At 45.7% G+C, this 16380-nt stretch overlaps 1 protein-coding gene, 1 non-coding gene and 1 pseudogene across 2 annotated transcripts; 2 read left to right on the forward strand and 1 right to left on the reverse strand.

Annotated features, from left to right (window-relative positions):
• The first annotated feature begins 327 nt into the window (after window positions 1-327).
• Window positions 328-2670, forward strand: LOC147973025 (uncharacterized; annotated as a pseudogene).
• A 307-nt stretch (window positions 2671-2977) lies between these two features.
• On the forward strand, window positions 2978-3049 carry TRNAQ-CUG (transfer RNA glutamine (anticodon CUG)). The gene has a single exon. It is a non-coding gene; the product is annotated as a tRNA-Gln (tRNA).
• Window positions 3050-3350: 301 nt separating this feature from the next.
• LOC125510723 (putative LRR receptor-like serine/threonine-protein kinase At2g16250) lies at window positions 3351-8026 on the reverse strand. The gene is made up of 4 exons (XM_048675971.2): window positions 6000-8026; window positions 4964-5092; window positions 4286-4308; window positions 3351-4178 (listed from the first exon to the last, which is right to left on the reverse strand). The coding sequence occupies exons 1-4, from the start codon at window positions 7550-7552 to the stop codon at window positions 3607-3609; spliced, it is 2277 nt and encodes a 758-aa protein (XP_048531928.2). The 5' UTR covers window positions 7553-8026; the 3' UTR covers window positions 3351-3606.
• Between the last annotated feature and the right edge of the window lie 8354 nt (window positions 8027-16380).

Genomic DNA, 16380 nt, shown 5'->3' on the forward strand with positions numbered 1-16380 from the left:
ATGTTTCTAAAAGTTGTTGCAGAGACGTGTTTCTGAAACATCATCGTTGTTGCAAAGGCACGGATCTGCGAGCTCACGGGATTGCAACATCATTAGTGTTGTTGAAACATGGCCAATGTTGCAATATATACGACGTCAGTGACGATGCACGAGGCAAAGGGGGACGTTGTGGGCCGCTTGGTTAAGCTTGATCTGACGGTGGGGGAGGCAGCGGATAAGATAAAAAAGTCTAGCTAACTGAGGGTTAGTCGGTTCTGTTTTCCCCTACCTCGCCTCACGCAGAAATCACCACGAAGCCCTAATAACCGCCTTCCACCCCGCTTCCCCATGGCAAACCATCGCGGCCGCCGTGAAAGTGACGGACGTGACCACGCTGACAACCTCCACCTCTGCCTGAGCCACCCAGCGGTACACTTCGATGTTACCACCGCCGCCGGGCGACAGATCTTTTCCGTCCATGGCTGCGGGCAGAGCGAACAGCTCGTTTCTCCGCGCGGATACACCCGGCACCGACTCGCCGAAGTCCGTTCCGATTCCGCGCCAGTGATTGTTGTCTTCTCAGGCAGGGATGGGAGGTACTTCACGGACTATGGTTCTCAAGGCATGCAGGTCCGAGGTATGGACCAACTCATGGACGAATTATTGTTCCACTCCAGACATGAGGGGGATGCAAAACTTCTGCAACAATCGGACGTCTTGATCTTGGGGGACTTCCTCGACGCCACAGTATTGGAGGAACCGTCCAGAACTGACACCATCTGGGTTCGGTTGGTACGTGAATGGTCACTGCAATTTCATACGAGGATCGATCATGAGGGGTCTTTCCACACCTATCCTCATGTGGGTGGGCCGTTTCGTAGGTTAGACGATGCTTGCCGTGCCATCGGCCGCTATCTTTCCGACCGCCTGCATCCCAAAATGCACTTGAAGTGTACCCCGGAGAAGGCTATATGGCGAGAGCTTTACTGGCCAGACGGCAGGAGGAAGAATCGTTTGAAATCACTGCCAATTGATGATAGCCGTCGTTGGGAGCTCCAGCTGGTTCAAGCTTTGACGGACAAGTATAACGATGACCACAATCTTTCGGGGGGATCTCGCGTATGAGCTCCAAGATGTTGTGCGCTACCGGTATTTTCATGACGGTGATAGCGATGGGAGGTACTACCATATCAATTTCACAGCAAAGACCAAAGGAGCTTATGGTTTTGACTGCGGCATCGACAATCTGTTATTCTTCGCTGAAGCTATCCAGAAAGGGCGCCATGAGTTGGTGGTCAGCTGTATCTGCAGGGTTGATCCTTCTGATGATGAAAATGGCCACTGCTATGCTTGTTCAACTGATGTGAAACACCCCAAGGCCGACGCTTACATTGTTGGTCAATCTGAAAGTGGTTGGTTGAGGGGCATGTTTCGTTTTGAGGGACCCAAGGAAGATTTGGGACATACTGACGCCGAACTGGAAGCTGAGGAGGCCTCCGTAAGACGTATGTATAAGGAGTTGGCTGACCCACATTTTATGGAGACATACATGGTACCTTCGAGAATATCTTTCCCTCTGTGGTGAAGTACTCCGGGAGCTCTGGTGAAGACTAAGAAGGGCGTACGCTAGAGTGGAAAGTACCAGGAGTCGGTTCCTTGCATTTGATGCGAGTTGTGACTTGAGTTGCCAAAAGTTTTAGACCTAATTTTGTGATATTTCGTGTCTAAGATACCAATTAGTACATACATTTGGTTGAACTATTTATAACAAGCTGCACTGTTTCTGAAGAAAAGAAAACGCGGGTTACTCAGTCCGAGTAAATTCAGTGGATTGGGCGTTCCCAATCTCAAGGGACTAAATATTTGCTTGTTAACTTCTTGGGTCAGAAAATATCGCGTAGAGAATCATAAATTGTAGAAACAAATTGTGTACTTGAAGATAATACTCCATCTGATCCATATTAGTTGTCGTCGCTTTAGTACAAATTTGTACTAAAGCAGCGACGGGTAATTATGGATCAAAGGGAATAACAATCCCCAGATATGTTCTAGGAGTACTATTCAGTGGCAAACACTTGGAAAAAGAATTGTGGGCTGAATTCAATTGGGATTTATGTAGTGACTGAAATCACTCTAAAGCAAATTTTGTTCCTGCAATGTGCCAATTGAGCATCCCGCCCCGGGTGCACGTTTTTCATATGGTTATTAAGCCCAACATCAATGTGTCTAATAGGCAAAACATAGTTGACAAATCCTGTAACTTCTGTTCGGAGAAGGAAACGGTGATGCATCTTTTTTTCGAATGTGTGGTGGCCGAATTTTTTGGCTCAGTAGTAAGAAGAATGTGATCATCAGTAGTATGGTTTTCAGTGCTTCACTGTAGGCTTTTGTGGAAATAAAGGACGGATTGGTATGAAGGTACTCTGGCAGAAGCTGTTTCCTATGATCAGGGAGGGAACAGAGGCTGCTGTGCCCGGCAAAGGAACAGCGAAGTTGGAGACGCTCCAGTGGATGCTGCTGCTGCTGCTAGAACGGAAGAGCCGCGCGCTAGCCAAAGATTGGAGCGCGAGGAAGAAGCTTAAGATCTTTCAAGAAGGTTTTCATGGTCGCCTGGGTTTGATAATGCTGCATTTGAAATTTTTTGCCGGTGTTCTCCTTTCCTGGGTCGAGTTAAGTTTGCTGCTGTATTAGTGTGATGTGATTCTACGAGGCCATTTGGAATCTCGCCGCTCCGTAACTCCGCCGCGGAGCGGAGCGGCACTCAGTGAAATTTTGGTGAGCGGCCAGATGGGTGCTCCGCCCGCTCCGCTCCCTGGCGAAGGAGCAGAGTATTGCCGAACACAGCCTACATCGATATGAGCCTGTAATGAAGCACGTAAAACGGTGATGTTTCGTTCAACGAAATGGAACAGAAGTGCATCCTATATGTATGGCTCTAAAGGGAATCGGCCACTCCTAGTATTGTATAAATATGTTGATGCGGAAATGTTGTCAACTTGGTCCCATGGTCTAGTGGTTAGGACATTGGACTCTGAATCCAGTAACCCGAGTTCAAGTCTCGGTGGGACCTTGGTTTTTTGCATTTTCCTCTTCTTCTTTTTTTTAGCATACAGCGAACCCAACTTCTTTTTTGCATTTTCTCTCTTCTTCTATTTTTTTTGCATGCAGCCAGAGATGCAATTCAAGAAGGCCAGATTTTAGCTCAATATCAGCTCCGCGCTAGATATCAACTCTCCTGTAGTTACTGTGAAAAAAAAAACTCTCCTCTCTGGTTAAAGGCACTGCGAGTCGCAGAATACTCATGTTGAACAGGTAAAACATTGTACTCCAGAATGGCAAGTAAATCAAAAAAAAAAGTTAAGTATGTATGCTTACCAAAACTACTGGCCACTTGCAGCGCCGTTTATTCCCAGGACAGATTACGGATTTATTCTCAGTATAAGTTACAGAAAACTGTCTCACTGAAGAGGGTGGGAGATAAAGAAAGCCTACTCCTTGTATACACAGTTTTTTCACCTACTAGGACAGCAAAATATGCACATCAGACGATGGATTATACACATCTGAGATTAACAACAACAAAAAAAAGTCTCAGCTCATGTAAAGTATCACTAATCTATGGTGATCCTACACAACAGCTCTGTCTTCCAGCTCTACTGGATCCGGGAGCATCTCCTGCGAAGCCTTCTTGAAGGAGAAGGAATTTTCCTCCTCGTCGCTTCCTTCGGATTTTGCTGACTGCCTACAGGTAAGTACTTTCCCTGATGTTTGCACCTCGGAGTACTGGTACGAGTGCCCATGGAAAGCAGAACGCCAAGAGCTTCGGGATGAGGTACTTGTGAGCCGAGCTGAACTGGGGCTCGAGAAGAGCTCTTCCCGCACCACCCCTAGCGGGTTCTCCAGCGCTTTCAAGATGTACCGAGCAAGAGGCCGCCTGGAGGGCTTTGGATTCAGGCATGTCTTCGCTACAATGGAGACTGCCCATACTTCTTCTAGGTGGTCTTCGTCCACAACAAGTGAAGGGTCTACAATATTTATGACATTCTCCTTGTCATGGGTTTCAATGTAATCTAAAGTGCTTGCCAACCACTCCTCTGAGTCGGTGTCGTCTGAGCCACTCACGCCAAATTTCCCGGTGATTAGCTCTAGTAGCACCTTTCCAAAGCAGTAAATATCATATGTGCGGCTAGCAGGTGGACCTGTTAGGTGAAGAACATGCATAAAATTTTGCTCAACAGAATTATTATGCACATGCTGTACAGTATAAAACTACTGGAAAAGGGAGTTATGAAGAAGCTTTACACACCTGACATGTTCTTGTCGAGAGACCTGCCATAAAAAAGAGAGACAGATACAGATGTCAGCCAAAGAGCCCTGATATTTTATATACTCGAACAAACATCAAGTTTTCAAAAAAAATGTGGACGATCCATCTTGTGTTTGGTAGATGATGTGGAGGTTTCATCATGGCATTACCGCATAGAGACAAGGTGTAAAATTACAGTGATATGTTAGACTAACTGGAAAAAAATAGCCATTTGTCGATATATTTACTCAATTGCGTTGACTTGTACCGGTCACTATCTTGATGCAAACAGTTCGATAGGATATACCAAACAGCTCTTAACAGGTAACTTGTTTTCGATGTAACAGGGATGAGGAACCACCAACATGTTCGATAAATAGTCTAGTTGAGTGTGCAGTAACACATTCTTGGAGGAAACAGTGTGGCTACACTGCTTGTAGAAACAAAATACAGTAGTCGTCTCCAGTTCATAAGCTTTATTTTGAGCAGTAAACTAAGGATAAACTGTAGTGACCAACTAAATAGGTCATTACTTTTACTCTCGGTTGAAAGTGATATCTGTGAAAGGAAATATGCTGATGAGATACACATACAGACATACTATAACCATTTAGGCCACTAGAGTTTCTTTTAAGAGTAGCATGCTAACTATAGTAGAAGATGACATAGAGGTCTTACTTTGATGATCTCAACATCCTAGAGAAGAAACTCCTGCTTCCATCACTTGGTTGAAGGCAGATTTCACTCAAACTTCCAAGGCACACTTCAAATTTGTCATCAAGAAGAACACTGCTTGCTTGGATATCTCTACAAATATTATGACGTGATCACAAATGAATAAGAACAAGTGCTGACTGGAAATATTAAAAAAAATCATGTCAAAAACTAAATCAAAGAAATTGAGCAACACGCATCAACTCGGATTTGGATGGTCAAATTATGGCAATTGCAATACCATGAGACCATGACAGAGGGACACAAGGCTTAGTCAAGCACAAAACGAATAAATTATTTAATCAACTTTACTGCATGCTGTTTATAATTATTCCTTGTTTTTCCAATGCATTTGCACATGTAAAGAAACATATGTGTGTAGGCTGTTGTTCAGCCCAAAGCTAGTGTTGCAGTTTGGAGTATTTTCTTTCTTTTGTTGCTGCCTTTTTTTTACTGGGCGTAAGCCTTGTAACTTTTGTTTTCCCATCTTCTTAATGCAAAAGCAGAGCACCTGCTAGTTCCCTTAATAAAATTCTAAACAAAAATGTCATCGAAAATTACAAAGCATGTTAGAATTAATACCATTGATATGAAGCCAATGCATCTAGGAAATATATAAGATAATATTTACAATATATTAAGCATGGCATCTGGTGTCCTCACTTCTAAATGTTGGTCGACAAAATGCTTATACATATTATTTTCTTCCAGAAATGGTTCTTTGACATGCATCGAGTGAGATGTGCAATTACAACCATTTTAGATGCCTACATAGGTAATATTATTTTCCTTCTGTCACTGTCTCACTTGTGACCTCCAGTAAAACTTCTTCATTAAAATGCCATGATTTATTGAGCTGCATAGAATCTGAAATTTCCACATTCTAATCATGATGTTAATGCCGAAAAATAGCTTACCACAGCTATGCGATGTTTTATACAATAAATTTTTCTGTGACTGCCATCCTCCAAAAAATAGTGCATGGCATGCATAATCATACCTGTGAACCAATGGTGGACTACATTCATCGTGAAGGAAGCACAGGGCCTCAGCTACGCCAATTGCAATCTTCAGTCTTGTTATCCAATCCAATGAAGATAACCCCACTTCAGCATCTGCTGGCTTCCTGTGCAGTGCAGTTGTCAAATCTCCCCTTGACATGTACTTGTACACTAGCAATTCCTCGTCATCCTTGACCAAATGCACCAGCAATGGAACAATCCTGGCATGGGATTTTTTAACAAGAAAGCTTAATTCCACTATGTTCTTCTTACTGCTCTTCACGTCGACCTTTTTTACGACAACATTTAAGCCACTCTCTAAGACACCACGATAGATGTCCCCAGAGCGCCCATGCTTGACAAGGTTATCATCTCCAAAGCCTCCGGTGACATGGTGCAACTGCTCATAGGTGAGCTCATCCACGACGGCAGGCAAACCCTTGGGTGGACTGTTTGCTGCCCGGGATGGTGACATCACCATCGGATTCACACTGCTGCTCTTGCGACCAGAGCGGATGCCGTCGTCGTTCTGCTCCAGCCCTCTTCCTCTAGGCCTCCTTCTCCCCCTCCTCACCAAGCAAAACACCAGTGCTGCAAGTGAAAGGACAACCACAATAGCTGCAGCTCCAAGAACTCCAGCTAGTACATGTTTCCACCTGACGCCTTTCTTGCCCGGTGATGGGGATGCTTGTGGTGGTTCTGGCAATGGCAATCCATTCCTCTTAAAGAAATCCTCACAATCACCAGGGCTGCGCTGGCCTGGTAGGCCTGGCAAGCAATTCATCTTGATGTAGACTGGTCCCTCAGAGCCATTCTGAAATCCAGTGGTGGCCGCTTGGCCAAAGTAATTGCTAGACACATCGACCACCTGAAACCTCTTCTTGAGGGACCCCAGGACATCGCCAATCGCACCGTAGAGTGAATTCCCCGAGGCGTTAAACAGAGCTCCTGCTATGTCACCGGCGGAGGCAGACACGTCGGGAAGCTCCCCGGTGAGGTTGTTGTTGGAAAGGTCAAGGATCCGGAGAGCCTTACTGGAGAAAACTGACGCCGGAATCCGGCCGGAGAGGCTGTTACCGGCTAGAACGAGGGTGGTCAGGTTCCCGGACATGCCGAGGTAGAGGGGCAGCTCGCCATCGACGCCGGCCGAGCGGAGGTCGAGGACGGCGAGCGACGGCGGGAGGCCGCGGCCGAACCAGGCCGGGATCCGGCCGGGGAGCGGGAACCCGGAGGCGTTGAACTCCTCGAGCGCCGGGAGCCCGCGCAGCGCGTCGACGGCGAAGGCGGCGCTGCGTTCCCCCACGCGGGTGCGGCGGAGCCCGCCCAGCCGGATCCTCGTGACGCGGTCGGCGCGGCAGGCGACGCCGGCCCAGGCGGCGCAGGGGTCGGCCTTGGCGGGCCAGTCCCGCGCGCGCAGGCCCAGGGACGCGCGCAGACCGTAGAGCGCCTGGATGTCCTGCCGCAGGAGCGTCGGCTGCGGCTGGCCCCGGGCGAGCGGCAGCAGCAGCGGCGCGAGCAGCAGCAGGCGGAGGAGGGCGCTGCGCGGAAGCATGGGTGAGGAGGTGGCGGAGCGGCGGAGTGGGGTGGGGGTGTGCGCGGTAGCGGTAAGGGCTGCGGTGGCTACGGGAGGTGGTGTCTCATGGCGCGCCCATGGCGGAGGAAGTGGTGCGCGCAAGGTGTTCGGCGCTTTGGGTGGCCCGGCCTCCGCCTATTTCCTCGCCGGTCAGCGTCTGGGGAAGCAGCGAGTTGACCACGGGGAGCACGGGGAGACGCCAGGCCGAGTGGGAGGGCCGTCGCTCACTTCCACGCGGGCCCCACCAGAGGTTCCTTCCGCCAGCGGGTGGTGGCGGTGGGGCCCGGGAGGTGGTGGCGGCGCGAGAGGGGAGGTGGTGGAGGCTGATTGGACCGAGAGCTCATCATTTGCCGCGAGCGTACGTGCGCGTTCGTGGCGCTGACCTGTGGGGCCCCGTCTCGGCCGCGTATCAAGGAATGTTCTCACCTGTAGTGGTATCTTTTTGAAAAGTTATAATAAAGGAAAGGGATGATTTAGGTTGCCGTCATTTTCGAATCTCCGGGGGGCAAAAGAAAACACGATGGAATGGGTTCCTCACCGATTTCATTTTCTATTCTAGATGTGTGCGTCCAAGGCGAGCATGGTGGTGTCATATCGAATAAACGTGCTAGTGCATCGATTGAACTCATGAATCACGATTCGCAATCTTGCTCCTTCAAGTCTCAGAGCAACTCCAACACTGAGACCCATTTGATCGGCTCGCGTAATTTATGTCCGCGCAAGCAAAAAACACTGCTCAAGGCACCGGCACATACTCCTTCTCATTTATTGTCTGTTTTGCGTCCGTTTGAACTCATTTCCGACGCAAATTCGGTCATATTTAGGTCAGAGACGAACACAAAGCGAACGCTTTCTGTGTCCCCTTTGTCCGTCTCTGTCCGCTGCATGCGAGGCATAGCCTACTTGTCACACACCCACTTTTCTCTCTTAATTTTTCTCTCCGCTGGCCCACCCACCCACGCACCGCATCTCGCCTCTGTCTCTCTCTGTCACTCGCGCCATCTGTGTCCGCGCATGCAAAAAACACTGCTCAAGGCACAGATTCATTCCCATTTACTGTTTATTTTGTGTCCGGTCGGACACATTTCTGGTGCAAATTTGGGTCACATTGAGTCGGAGGCGGACACTAAGCTGACGCTTTCTGTGTCCTCTTCGTCCGCCTCTGTCCGCTGCATGCGAGGCATAGCCTACCTGTCACAAACCCACTTCTCTCTCTCGCAGGCGACGCTCGTCCAGGCATCGACTCGCCGCGCCTAGCTGTGCCCGGCCTCACCTCGGAGCGCCTTTCCCAGCCATGGGGTTCGAGCACGCCCGCGTCGGGCCAGTGCTGCTGCTGCCGTCGGCCTCGCCTCCCCGCGTGCTGCGAGCTCCCCTGCCTGCTACATGTTTGACAGAATATCGGGGCGAACATGTCAAAAATGGGTTAGCGATCGTTGGCACGCACCGGCTGACCCAAATGAAAAAGTGAACAAATATGTCCGCTCAGCCGGTCCAAACGGATAAAACATTGGCAAAATGGATGTTCGTTTGGGTCACTGCGTTGGAGTTGCTCTTACATGTATATGAAAGGTTTTCATGATAACTTGCTTGATACGGATAGGCTCAACTATGGAGTGATAACTCTAATTCCCAAAGGCACTGACATTGATGGAATTTAAAAAAATTATACCAATTTCCTAGTTGAATATCATATTTAAATTCATCACCAAAGTTTTAGTCAATAGGCTTACTGTTATTATCGAGTGGGTGATCAGGGCCTCAGACTGCCTTCCTTTAGGGGATGCATATTGGAGGGTGTTTTGGTACTCCATGAGGCAATTAATGAATTGAATAGGAAAAAACTCTCTAGTGTTCATTTCAAAATTGACTTTCAAAAGGCCTTTAACAAAATTAATCTTTGAAAATGAAACAATTTTTTCACAAATGAAATAACTGGATCATGACCATTATCTCTCAGGGGGTGATGGTGAAAGTGAATGGGGAAATTGGGTCATACTTAAATACCCATCAGGGTTTGAGACACGAAGACCCATTGCTCTCTTACTTTCTGACCTAGTTGTAGATGTACTTTTCATTTTTAGAGGGCAAGGTTGTTAATCAAGGTCTTGTCACTAGGCTGACCAAACATTTAATGAAAGGAGATGTGGTCATAATTTAGTACGCACATGACACAATCCTTCATATGCAGGATGATTTGGAGCAAGCCAATAAAATGAAACTCGTGCTATGTCTCTCATACGTCTCCAACGTATCTAAAAAAATTTATTGTTCCATGCTATTATATTATCTATCTTGGATGTTTTGTATGCTATTTATATGATTTTTGGGACTAACCTATTAACCTAGATATCAGTGCCAGTTTTTGTTTTTTCCTTGTTTTTGAGTTTCACAGAAAAGGAATATCAAACGGAGTCCAATTGACCTGAAACTTTATGACGATTGTTTTTTGACCAAAATAAACCCACGGAGTACCGGAGATGCACCAGAGGAGTCCCGAGGCCTCCACAAGGGTGGAGGGCGCGCCCTCCGACCTTGTGGACCCCTCGTGGACTACCCTGACTTGTTCTCGACGCCAACACCTCTTATATATCCCCAAACCTCCAGAACAGAACCTAGATTGGGAGTTCCGCCGCCGCAAGCCTTTGTAGCCACCAAAAACCAATCGGGACCCTATTCCGGCACCCTGTCGGAGGGGGAAATCATCACCGATGGCCATCTTCATCATCCCGGCGCTCTCCATGACGAGGAGGGAGTAGTTCATCCTCGGGGCTGAGGGTATGTACCAGTATCTATGTGTTTGATCTCTCTCTCTCTCTCGTGTTCTTGATATGGCACGATTTTGATGTACCACGAGCTTTTCTATTATAGTTGGATCTTATGATGTTTCTCCCCCTCTACCTTCTTGTAATGGATTAGTTTTCCCTTTGAAGTTATCTTATTGGATTGAGTCTTTAAGGATTTGAGAACACTTGATGTATGCCTTGCATGTGCTTATCTATGGTGACAATGGGATATTCACGTGATCTACTTGATGTATGTTTAGGTGATCAACTTGCGGGTTCTGTGACCTTGTGAACTTATGCATAGGGGTTGGCACACGTTTTCGTCTTGACTCTCCGGTAGAAACTTTAGGGCACTCTTTGAGTTCTTTGTGTTGGTTCGAATAGATGAATCTGAGATTGTGTGATGCATATCATATAATAAAACCCGCGGATACTTGTGGTGACATTGGAGTATCTATGTGACATTAGGGTTTTGGTTGATGTGTGTCTTAAGGTGTTATTTTAGTATGAACTCTAGGGTTGTTTGTGACACTTGTAGGAATAGCCCAATAGATCGATCAGAAAGAATAACTTTTTGAGGTGGTTTCGTACCCTACAATAATCTCTTCGTTTGTTCTCCGTTGTTAGTGACTTTGGAGTGACTGTTTGTTGCACGTTGATGGATTGTTATATGATCTAATAATGTTATCATTGTTGAGAGAACTTGCACTAGTGAAAGTATGAACCCTAGGCCTTGTTTCGAAGCATTGTAATATCGTTTTTGCTCACTTTTGTTACTTGCTACCTTGCTGTTTTTATATTTTTAGATTACAAAAACATATATCTACCATCCATATTACACTTTTATCACCATCTCTTCGCTGAACTAGTGCACCTATACAATTTACCATTGTATTGGATGTGTTGGGGACACAAGTGACTCTTTGTTATTTGGTTGCAGGGTTGTTTGAGAAAGACCATCTTCATCCTACGCCTCCCACGGATTGATAAACCTTAGGTCATCCACTTGAGGGAAATTTGCTGCTGTCCTACAAAACTCTGCACTTGGAGGCCCAACAACGTCTACAAGGATAAAGTTGCGTAGTAGACATCAGTCTCTTTGAAGAGATGTCATGCTTGAAAACCAACTACCACAAGAGTAAAGTATTTTGCATAAGGCATTCTAAAGAAAGAACTAGTCTCTTTTGAATAAAGGTTCACCTATGGCAGTGGTAGCTTGCTATGAAGTATTTTGCGATTCTAGTGGATGAGAAAAGACTTTAAAATAGTGACTAGGTTCATTCATTGGGAAGATTGAGAAAAGGATAGGATGTTGGCTTGGTAAAAACCTTAACATTGGGGGTTTCAGGTGAAGACCATTTTAAATAAGTCCTCTCTATCTTGTTTTGTCTGTCTCTATATGTTATATTTCTATTATCTCTCCAAAGGGATCAAGAAGAAATATGATGGACCAAGAGGTAGGTTCCTCGGGAGTGAGGTCAAAAATAAGAGAAAATGCCACTTGGTTGTTGGCTTGTGGCGGACCTAGAGCTAGGTTTTTGTAGAGTGGGACAAAAACAAGACAAAATACCACTTGGTATCTTGGCATGTGGTTTGCCTTCCTAAAGATTAGGAGGTTTAGGGAATTTGGGTTGATTTATATGGAATTAATAAATGATGGCCTTTTATCCAAGTGGTTGTGGAAGCTGCTTAATGAACTTAGCCTTTGTCATGATATGATTAGAGAAAAATATAGGGGGGAGCTCAGGGACAGGTACAACATAGAGAGGGAGATTCTCACTTTTGGTAGCGGTTGCTGAAAGTAAATGATCTCTTTCTTTCCTGTTGTAGATTATGTGTCGGTAATGGTGAGAAGACAAGGTTTCGGGAAGACCCATGGTTATGCAATGATACACTATATCAAGTTTTCCCAAGACTATACCCAATTTCTCACATCATATTACTATTAGTGTGACTCTTGGTAGTAACCTTCCTACCTTGACTCTTTGGAGAGCCTTGGTAGGGGAGAAAGCAGAGCTTTGGACCAAGTTGCAACAAATGTATGTTTCAACCTTAATGATATAGAACATATAATGTCTTGGTTACTTACTAGTTCTGGGAATTTTAGCATTAAATCCTTTTACATTGCAATGCAAACTAGTGGTGTGGTGCCTTATAAATTTCTCCCGAGGGTGAAAATCCTCTTAGAGGCAAACTTTCATCTAGTTGGTGCTTTAAAAAAGCATTCTGACTAGAGATGTTGATACATCTCCGTTGTATCTATAATTTTTGATTGTTCCATGCCAATATTATTCAACTTTCATATACTATTTGGCAACTTTTTATATTATTTTTGGGACTAACATATTGATCCAGTGCCCAGTGCCAGTTCCTATCTGTTGCATGTTTTTGGTTTCGTGGAATATCCATATCAAACGGAGTCCAAACGGGATAAAAACGGACGGAGCTTAATTTTGGAAAATATGGAAAATTCGGAAGGAAAATCAACGTGAACCAGTGCCCGAGGTGGTCACGAGGCAGGGGGCGTGTAAGTGCATCTAGTGTCACCCCTAGTTGGTTTTGGAGTATTGACGACAAACCTAGTTGAGGGACTAATGTGTTTGTGAGAATTGCAGGATAACACAGATAGAAGTCCCTCATTGATTCGGTTTTACTACCAGAGATGACCCCTAAAACTTTATGAAGACATTGAAGTCAAAGGTGGTATATGAAGATATTCACATTGAAGACTATGACAAGAGAAGACACGATATGAAGCCTATGGAGCTCGAAGACTTAGATCTTTCACAGTTCTTTTTCTTTTGTGTTGAGTCATAGGAACCACCGTACTGTTAAGTGGGGTCCAGGAGAACCAATCAGAATGACTGAAGTGATGCCTAAACCAAAAACCTATGTCTTCGATTGAAGACTATGAGAGCGAATCTTGTCCAAAGTCGGACAAGTCAGCTTTGCTTGTAGCCCAAGTAAAGTTGCCGTGTGAGTTTGAAATCTGACCGTTGGAACATGTGTCAGTTCCTTAGTGACCCAGGGTCATTTTGGACAAATCAGGTCGGGTTGCCAAGTGGCTATAAATAGCCCACCCCCTACAACCATAAATGGTTGGCTGCTCAGATTGAAAGCACGACTTTTGTCATTTGAGAGCAACCCACCTCGAAGCCTTTGAGAGAGAATTCCTTGCGAGGATAAAGACCTAACCACCAGAGCCAGAGAGAATTGGGCATCACTTAAGTCTTCTTGTCTGTGTGATCTGAAGACTTATTACACTTGAGGACTGTGCATCCTCCAGCCGGTTAGGCGTCGCGTTTTGAGCATCCAAGAGACATTGTGGATTGTCGGTGAACGAAGTCTGTGAAGGTTTGGGAGTCTACCTTGAAGACTTACCAGAGTGATTGGGCGAGGTCTATGTGACCTTAGCTCAAGGAGAATACGGTGAGGGCTGGGTGTCCTGTGCTACGTGTTCAGGACTGGGTGTCCGGGACTGTGTGTCCTAAGGTTTAAATACCTAGCCGCTCCAACCAGACGTACAGTTGTCACAGCAACTGGAACTGGTCCAACAAATCATTGTCTTCAACGAGTCACTGGTTTCATCTTCACTTCACTTTACTTACTGTTACTCCTTGTGAAGTCATTGTATGTTTGCTCTATCATTTGTCTTCACTGAGTGACTGCATGTTCTGTTTGGCTTCACAATATCCTCCTACCTGATCCTTACTACCTAGCTGCTATTAGTCTTTGTGCTTTCACTTCATTGAATACTTGACTATAGTTTGCCTAGTGTAGCCTACCTTCCGCTGCATGGTAATAGGTTTAATTTTATCGTTTGTCTTCAAAACTCCCATGTTCTGAAGACTTTCATAAAAATCGCCTATTCACCCCTCCCCCCCCTCTAGTTGATATAACGCACTTTCAATTGGTATCAGAGAAAGGTGCTCCCTTGTTCTGTGTGATTCGGTTTAACCACCTGGAGTTTTAGCTATGTCGACTGCAGGGATAATTAAAGTCTCCGCTGCGTGCCCCGTCTTCGATGGAACTGAATATCCCTACTGGAAGAATAAGATGCGTATGCATCTTGAAGCCATTGACGTCGACCTATGGTATGTCGTCGAGAACGGCGTTCCCAAGGCTGGAGAAGGTGTCACTGCTGCTGATGTCAAGAAATTCGTTCAACTGGACTCTACTGCCAAGAATATCATCTGTGGTCATCTGACCAAAGGACAGTATGGCCGTGTGAGTGCTTTGAAGACATCCAAGCTGGTCTGGGACTGGCTCTCCAAGGTCAATGAAGGCATCTCAACCCAGAGAGATCAGAGAATCAGTGTCCTTCGCAACCTCTTCAACCGCTTCAAGCGAAATGACAACGAGAATGTCCAGCACACATTTGACCGACTCACTGACATCACAAATGAGCTTCAAGCCCTCGGTGCCACTGAGATAACCAAACACGAAGTCATCAAGACGCTGCTGAGATCACTTGATAGTTCGTTTGACATCCTGGCCCTGATGATTCAAGAATGTCCTGATTTCAAGACACTCGATCCGTCTGACATACTTGAGAGATCTACGGTCCAAACTATGGGCGAACTCGTGCCTTGAAGGCAAAATCTGTCTCCTCATCTGAAGAAGAATCTGACAGCAGTTCTGATGACCCTGAAGACATTGGAAGGGAACTTGCTATGCTTGTCAAGAAGTTCCAAAAATTCACCAAGAAGAAAGGCTTCAGAAAGTCTTCCCGATCAAGTTCAAGGAATGATGAAGCTCCTGCTCATGACTACAAGAAGAAAACATGTCACAAGTGCAAGAAACTTGGTCACTTCATCTCTGAGTGTCCACAGTGGGACAATGAGAACAAAAAGAAGAAGAAGAGCAAGGAATATGACTCTGACGACAAGAAGAAGAAGAAGAAGAAATACTCAAAGTCTTCTTCCAAGTCTTCCTCAAAGTATTCATCACACAAGAAGAGCTCATCTGGCAAGGCACATGCGTTTGTTGGCAAGGAAATGGATTCAGAGGAGGAGTCTGCTTCTGAGGAGGCGGAGGTGGAGTCTGAGGAGGAATCCGACTCAGGCGTCGCAAGTCTGGCTACAGCATACGTTGCCAAGTCCATCTTCAACACTGAAGACAATGACTTCATCACCGACACCGATGCAAATGACAAGGACTACTCCGCTTCTACCTACTGCTTCATGGCACACGGTGCCAAGGTAAACACACGCACTACTCACTATCAAACATCTAGTGACGATGACTCTGATTGTGGTTCAAAACCTAGCTACAAAACACTTGCTAAAATTGCAACTGAACAACAGAAAGCTATGAAACATATTCAAAAACTGTTAGACAGAAGCGATGATCTGTTAGGTGCTGAAATGACTCGATCTGAATCCTTAATTGAAGACATAAAAAATCTTCACGTTAAGTATCAGAAACTTGAAAGTCGTCATGAAACTCTCTCAACAACTCATGAAAAGCTTTCCTATGATTATCTTCAAAGGAAGCAAGATCTTGAGAAATTGAGAGCGGTTCATGAAGATCTTCAAACGGAAAACGAGTCACTTCGCGCCAAACAGATCAGTCCCGCTCAGGAAGGATTTGAACCACCATGTCTTAAATGCATTGAGCGTGATAATGCTACTTCTGTTGCTGAATGTTCTACTGCTACTGCTGTTGCAATATCTTCAACTGTTGATGCGGTAACTAACCCCTCTGCTGAGGATACCACCGCTATTGCTGATGAGAATGCTAGGTTGAAGACATTGCTTGAAACAGGGATGTACAGAAGTCTTAAAGGGCATCAGACGCTATGTGATGTCCTGAAAAAGCAGATTCTGAACCGAAACCCTAGGAAAGAGGGTGTAGGGTTCGTAAGGAAAATGAATGCAGATGGCTCTTACTGGAAACCTGAGCAGTATCCCAAAACCATGTGGGTTGCTGCAAAGGAACCTTCAGCAGATCCATCCAATCTATCTGGCTTCACTTGTGCTAACCCCATTATCATTGATGAATCCTTTGATGCAAACTATATAC

Source organism: Triticum urartu, chromosome 5A (genome assembly GCF_056163025.1).
Source record: "Triticum urartu cultivar PI428250 chromosome 5A, HENAU_Tu73, whole genome shotgun sequence".
NCBI classification, from domain to species: Eukaryota; Viridiplantae; Streptophyta; class Magnoliopsida; order Poales; family Poaceae; genus Triticum; species Triticum urartu.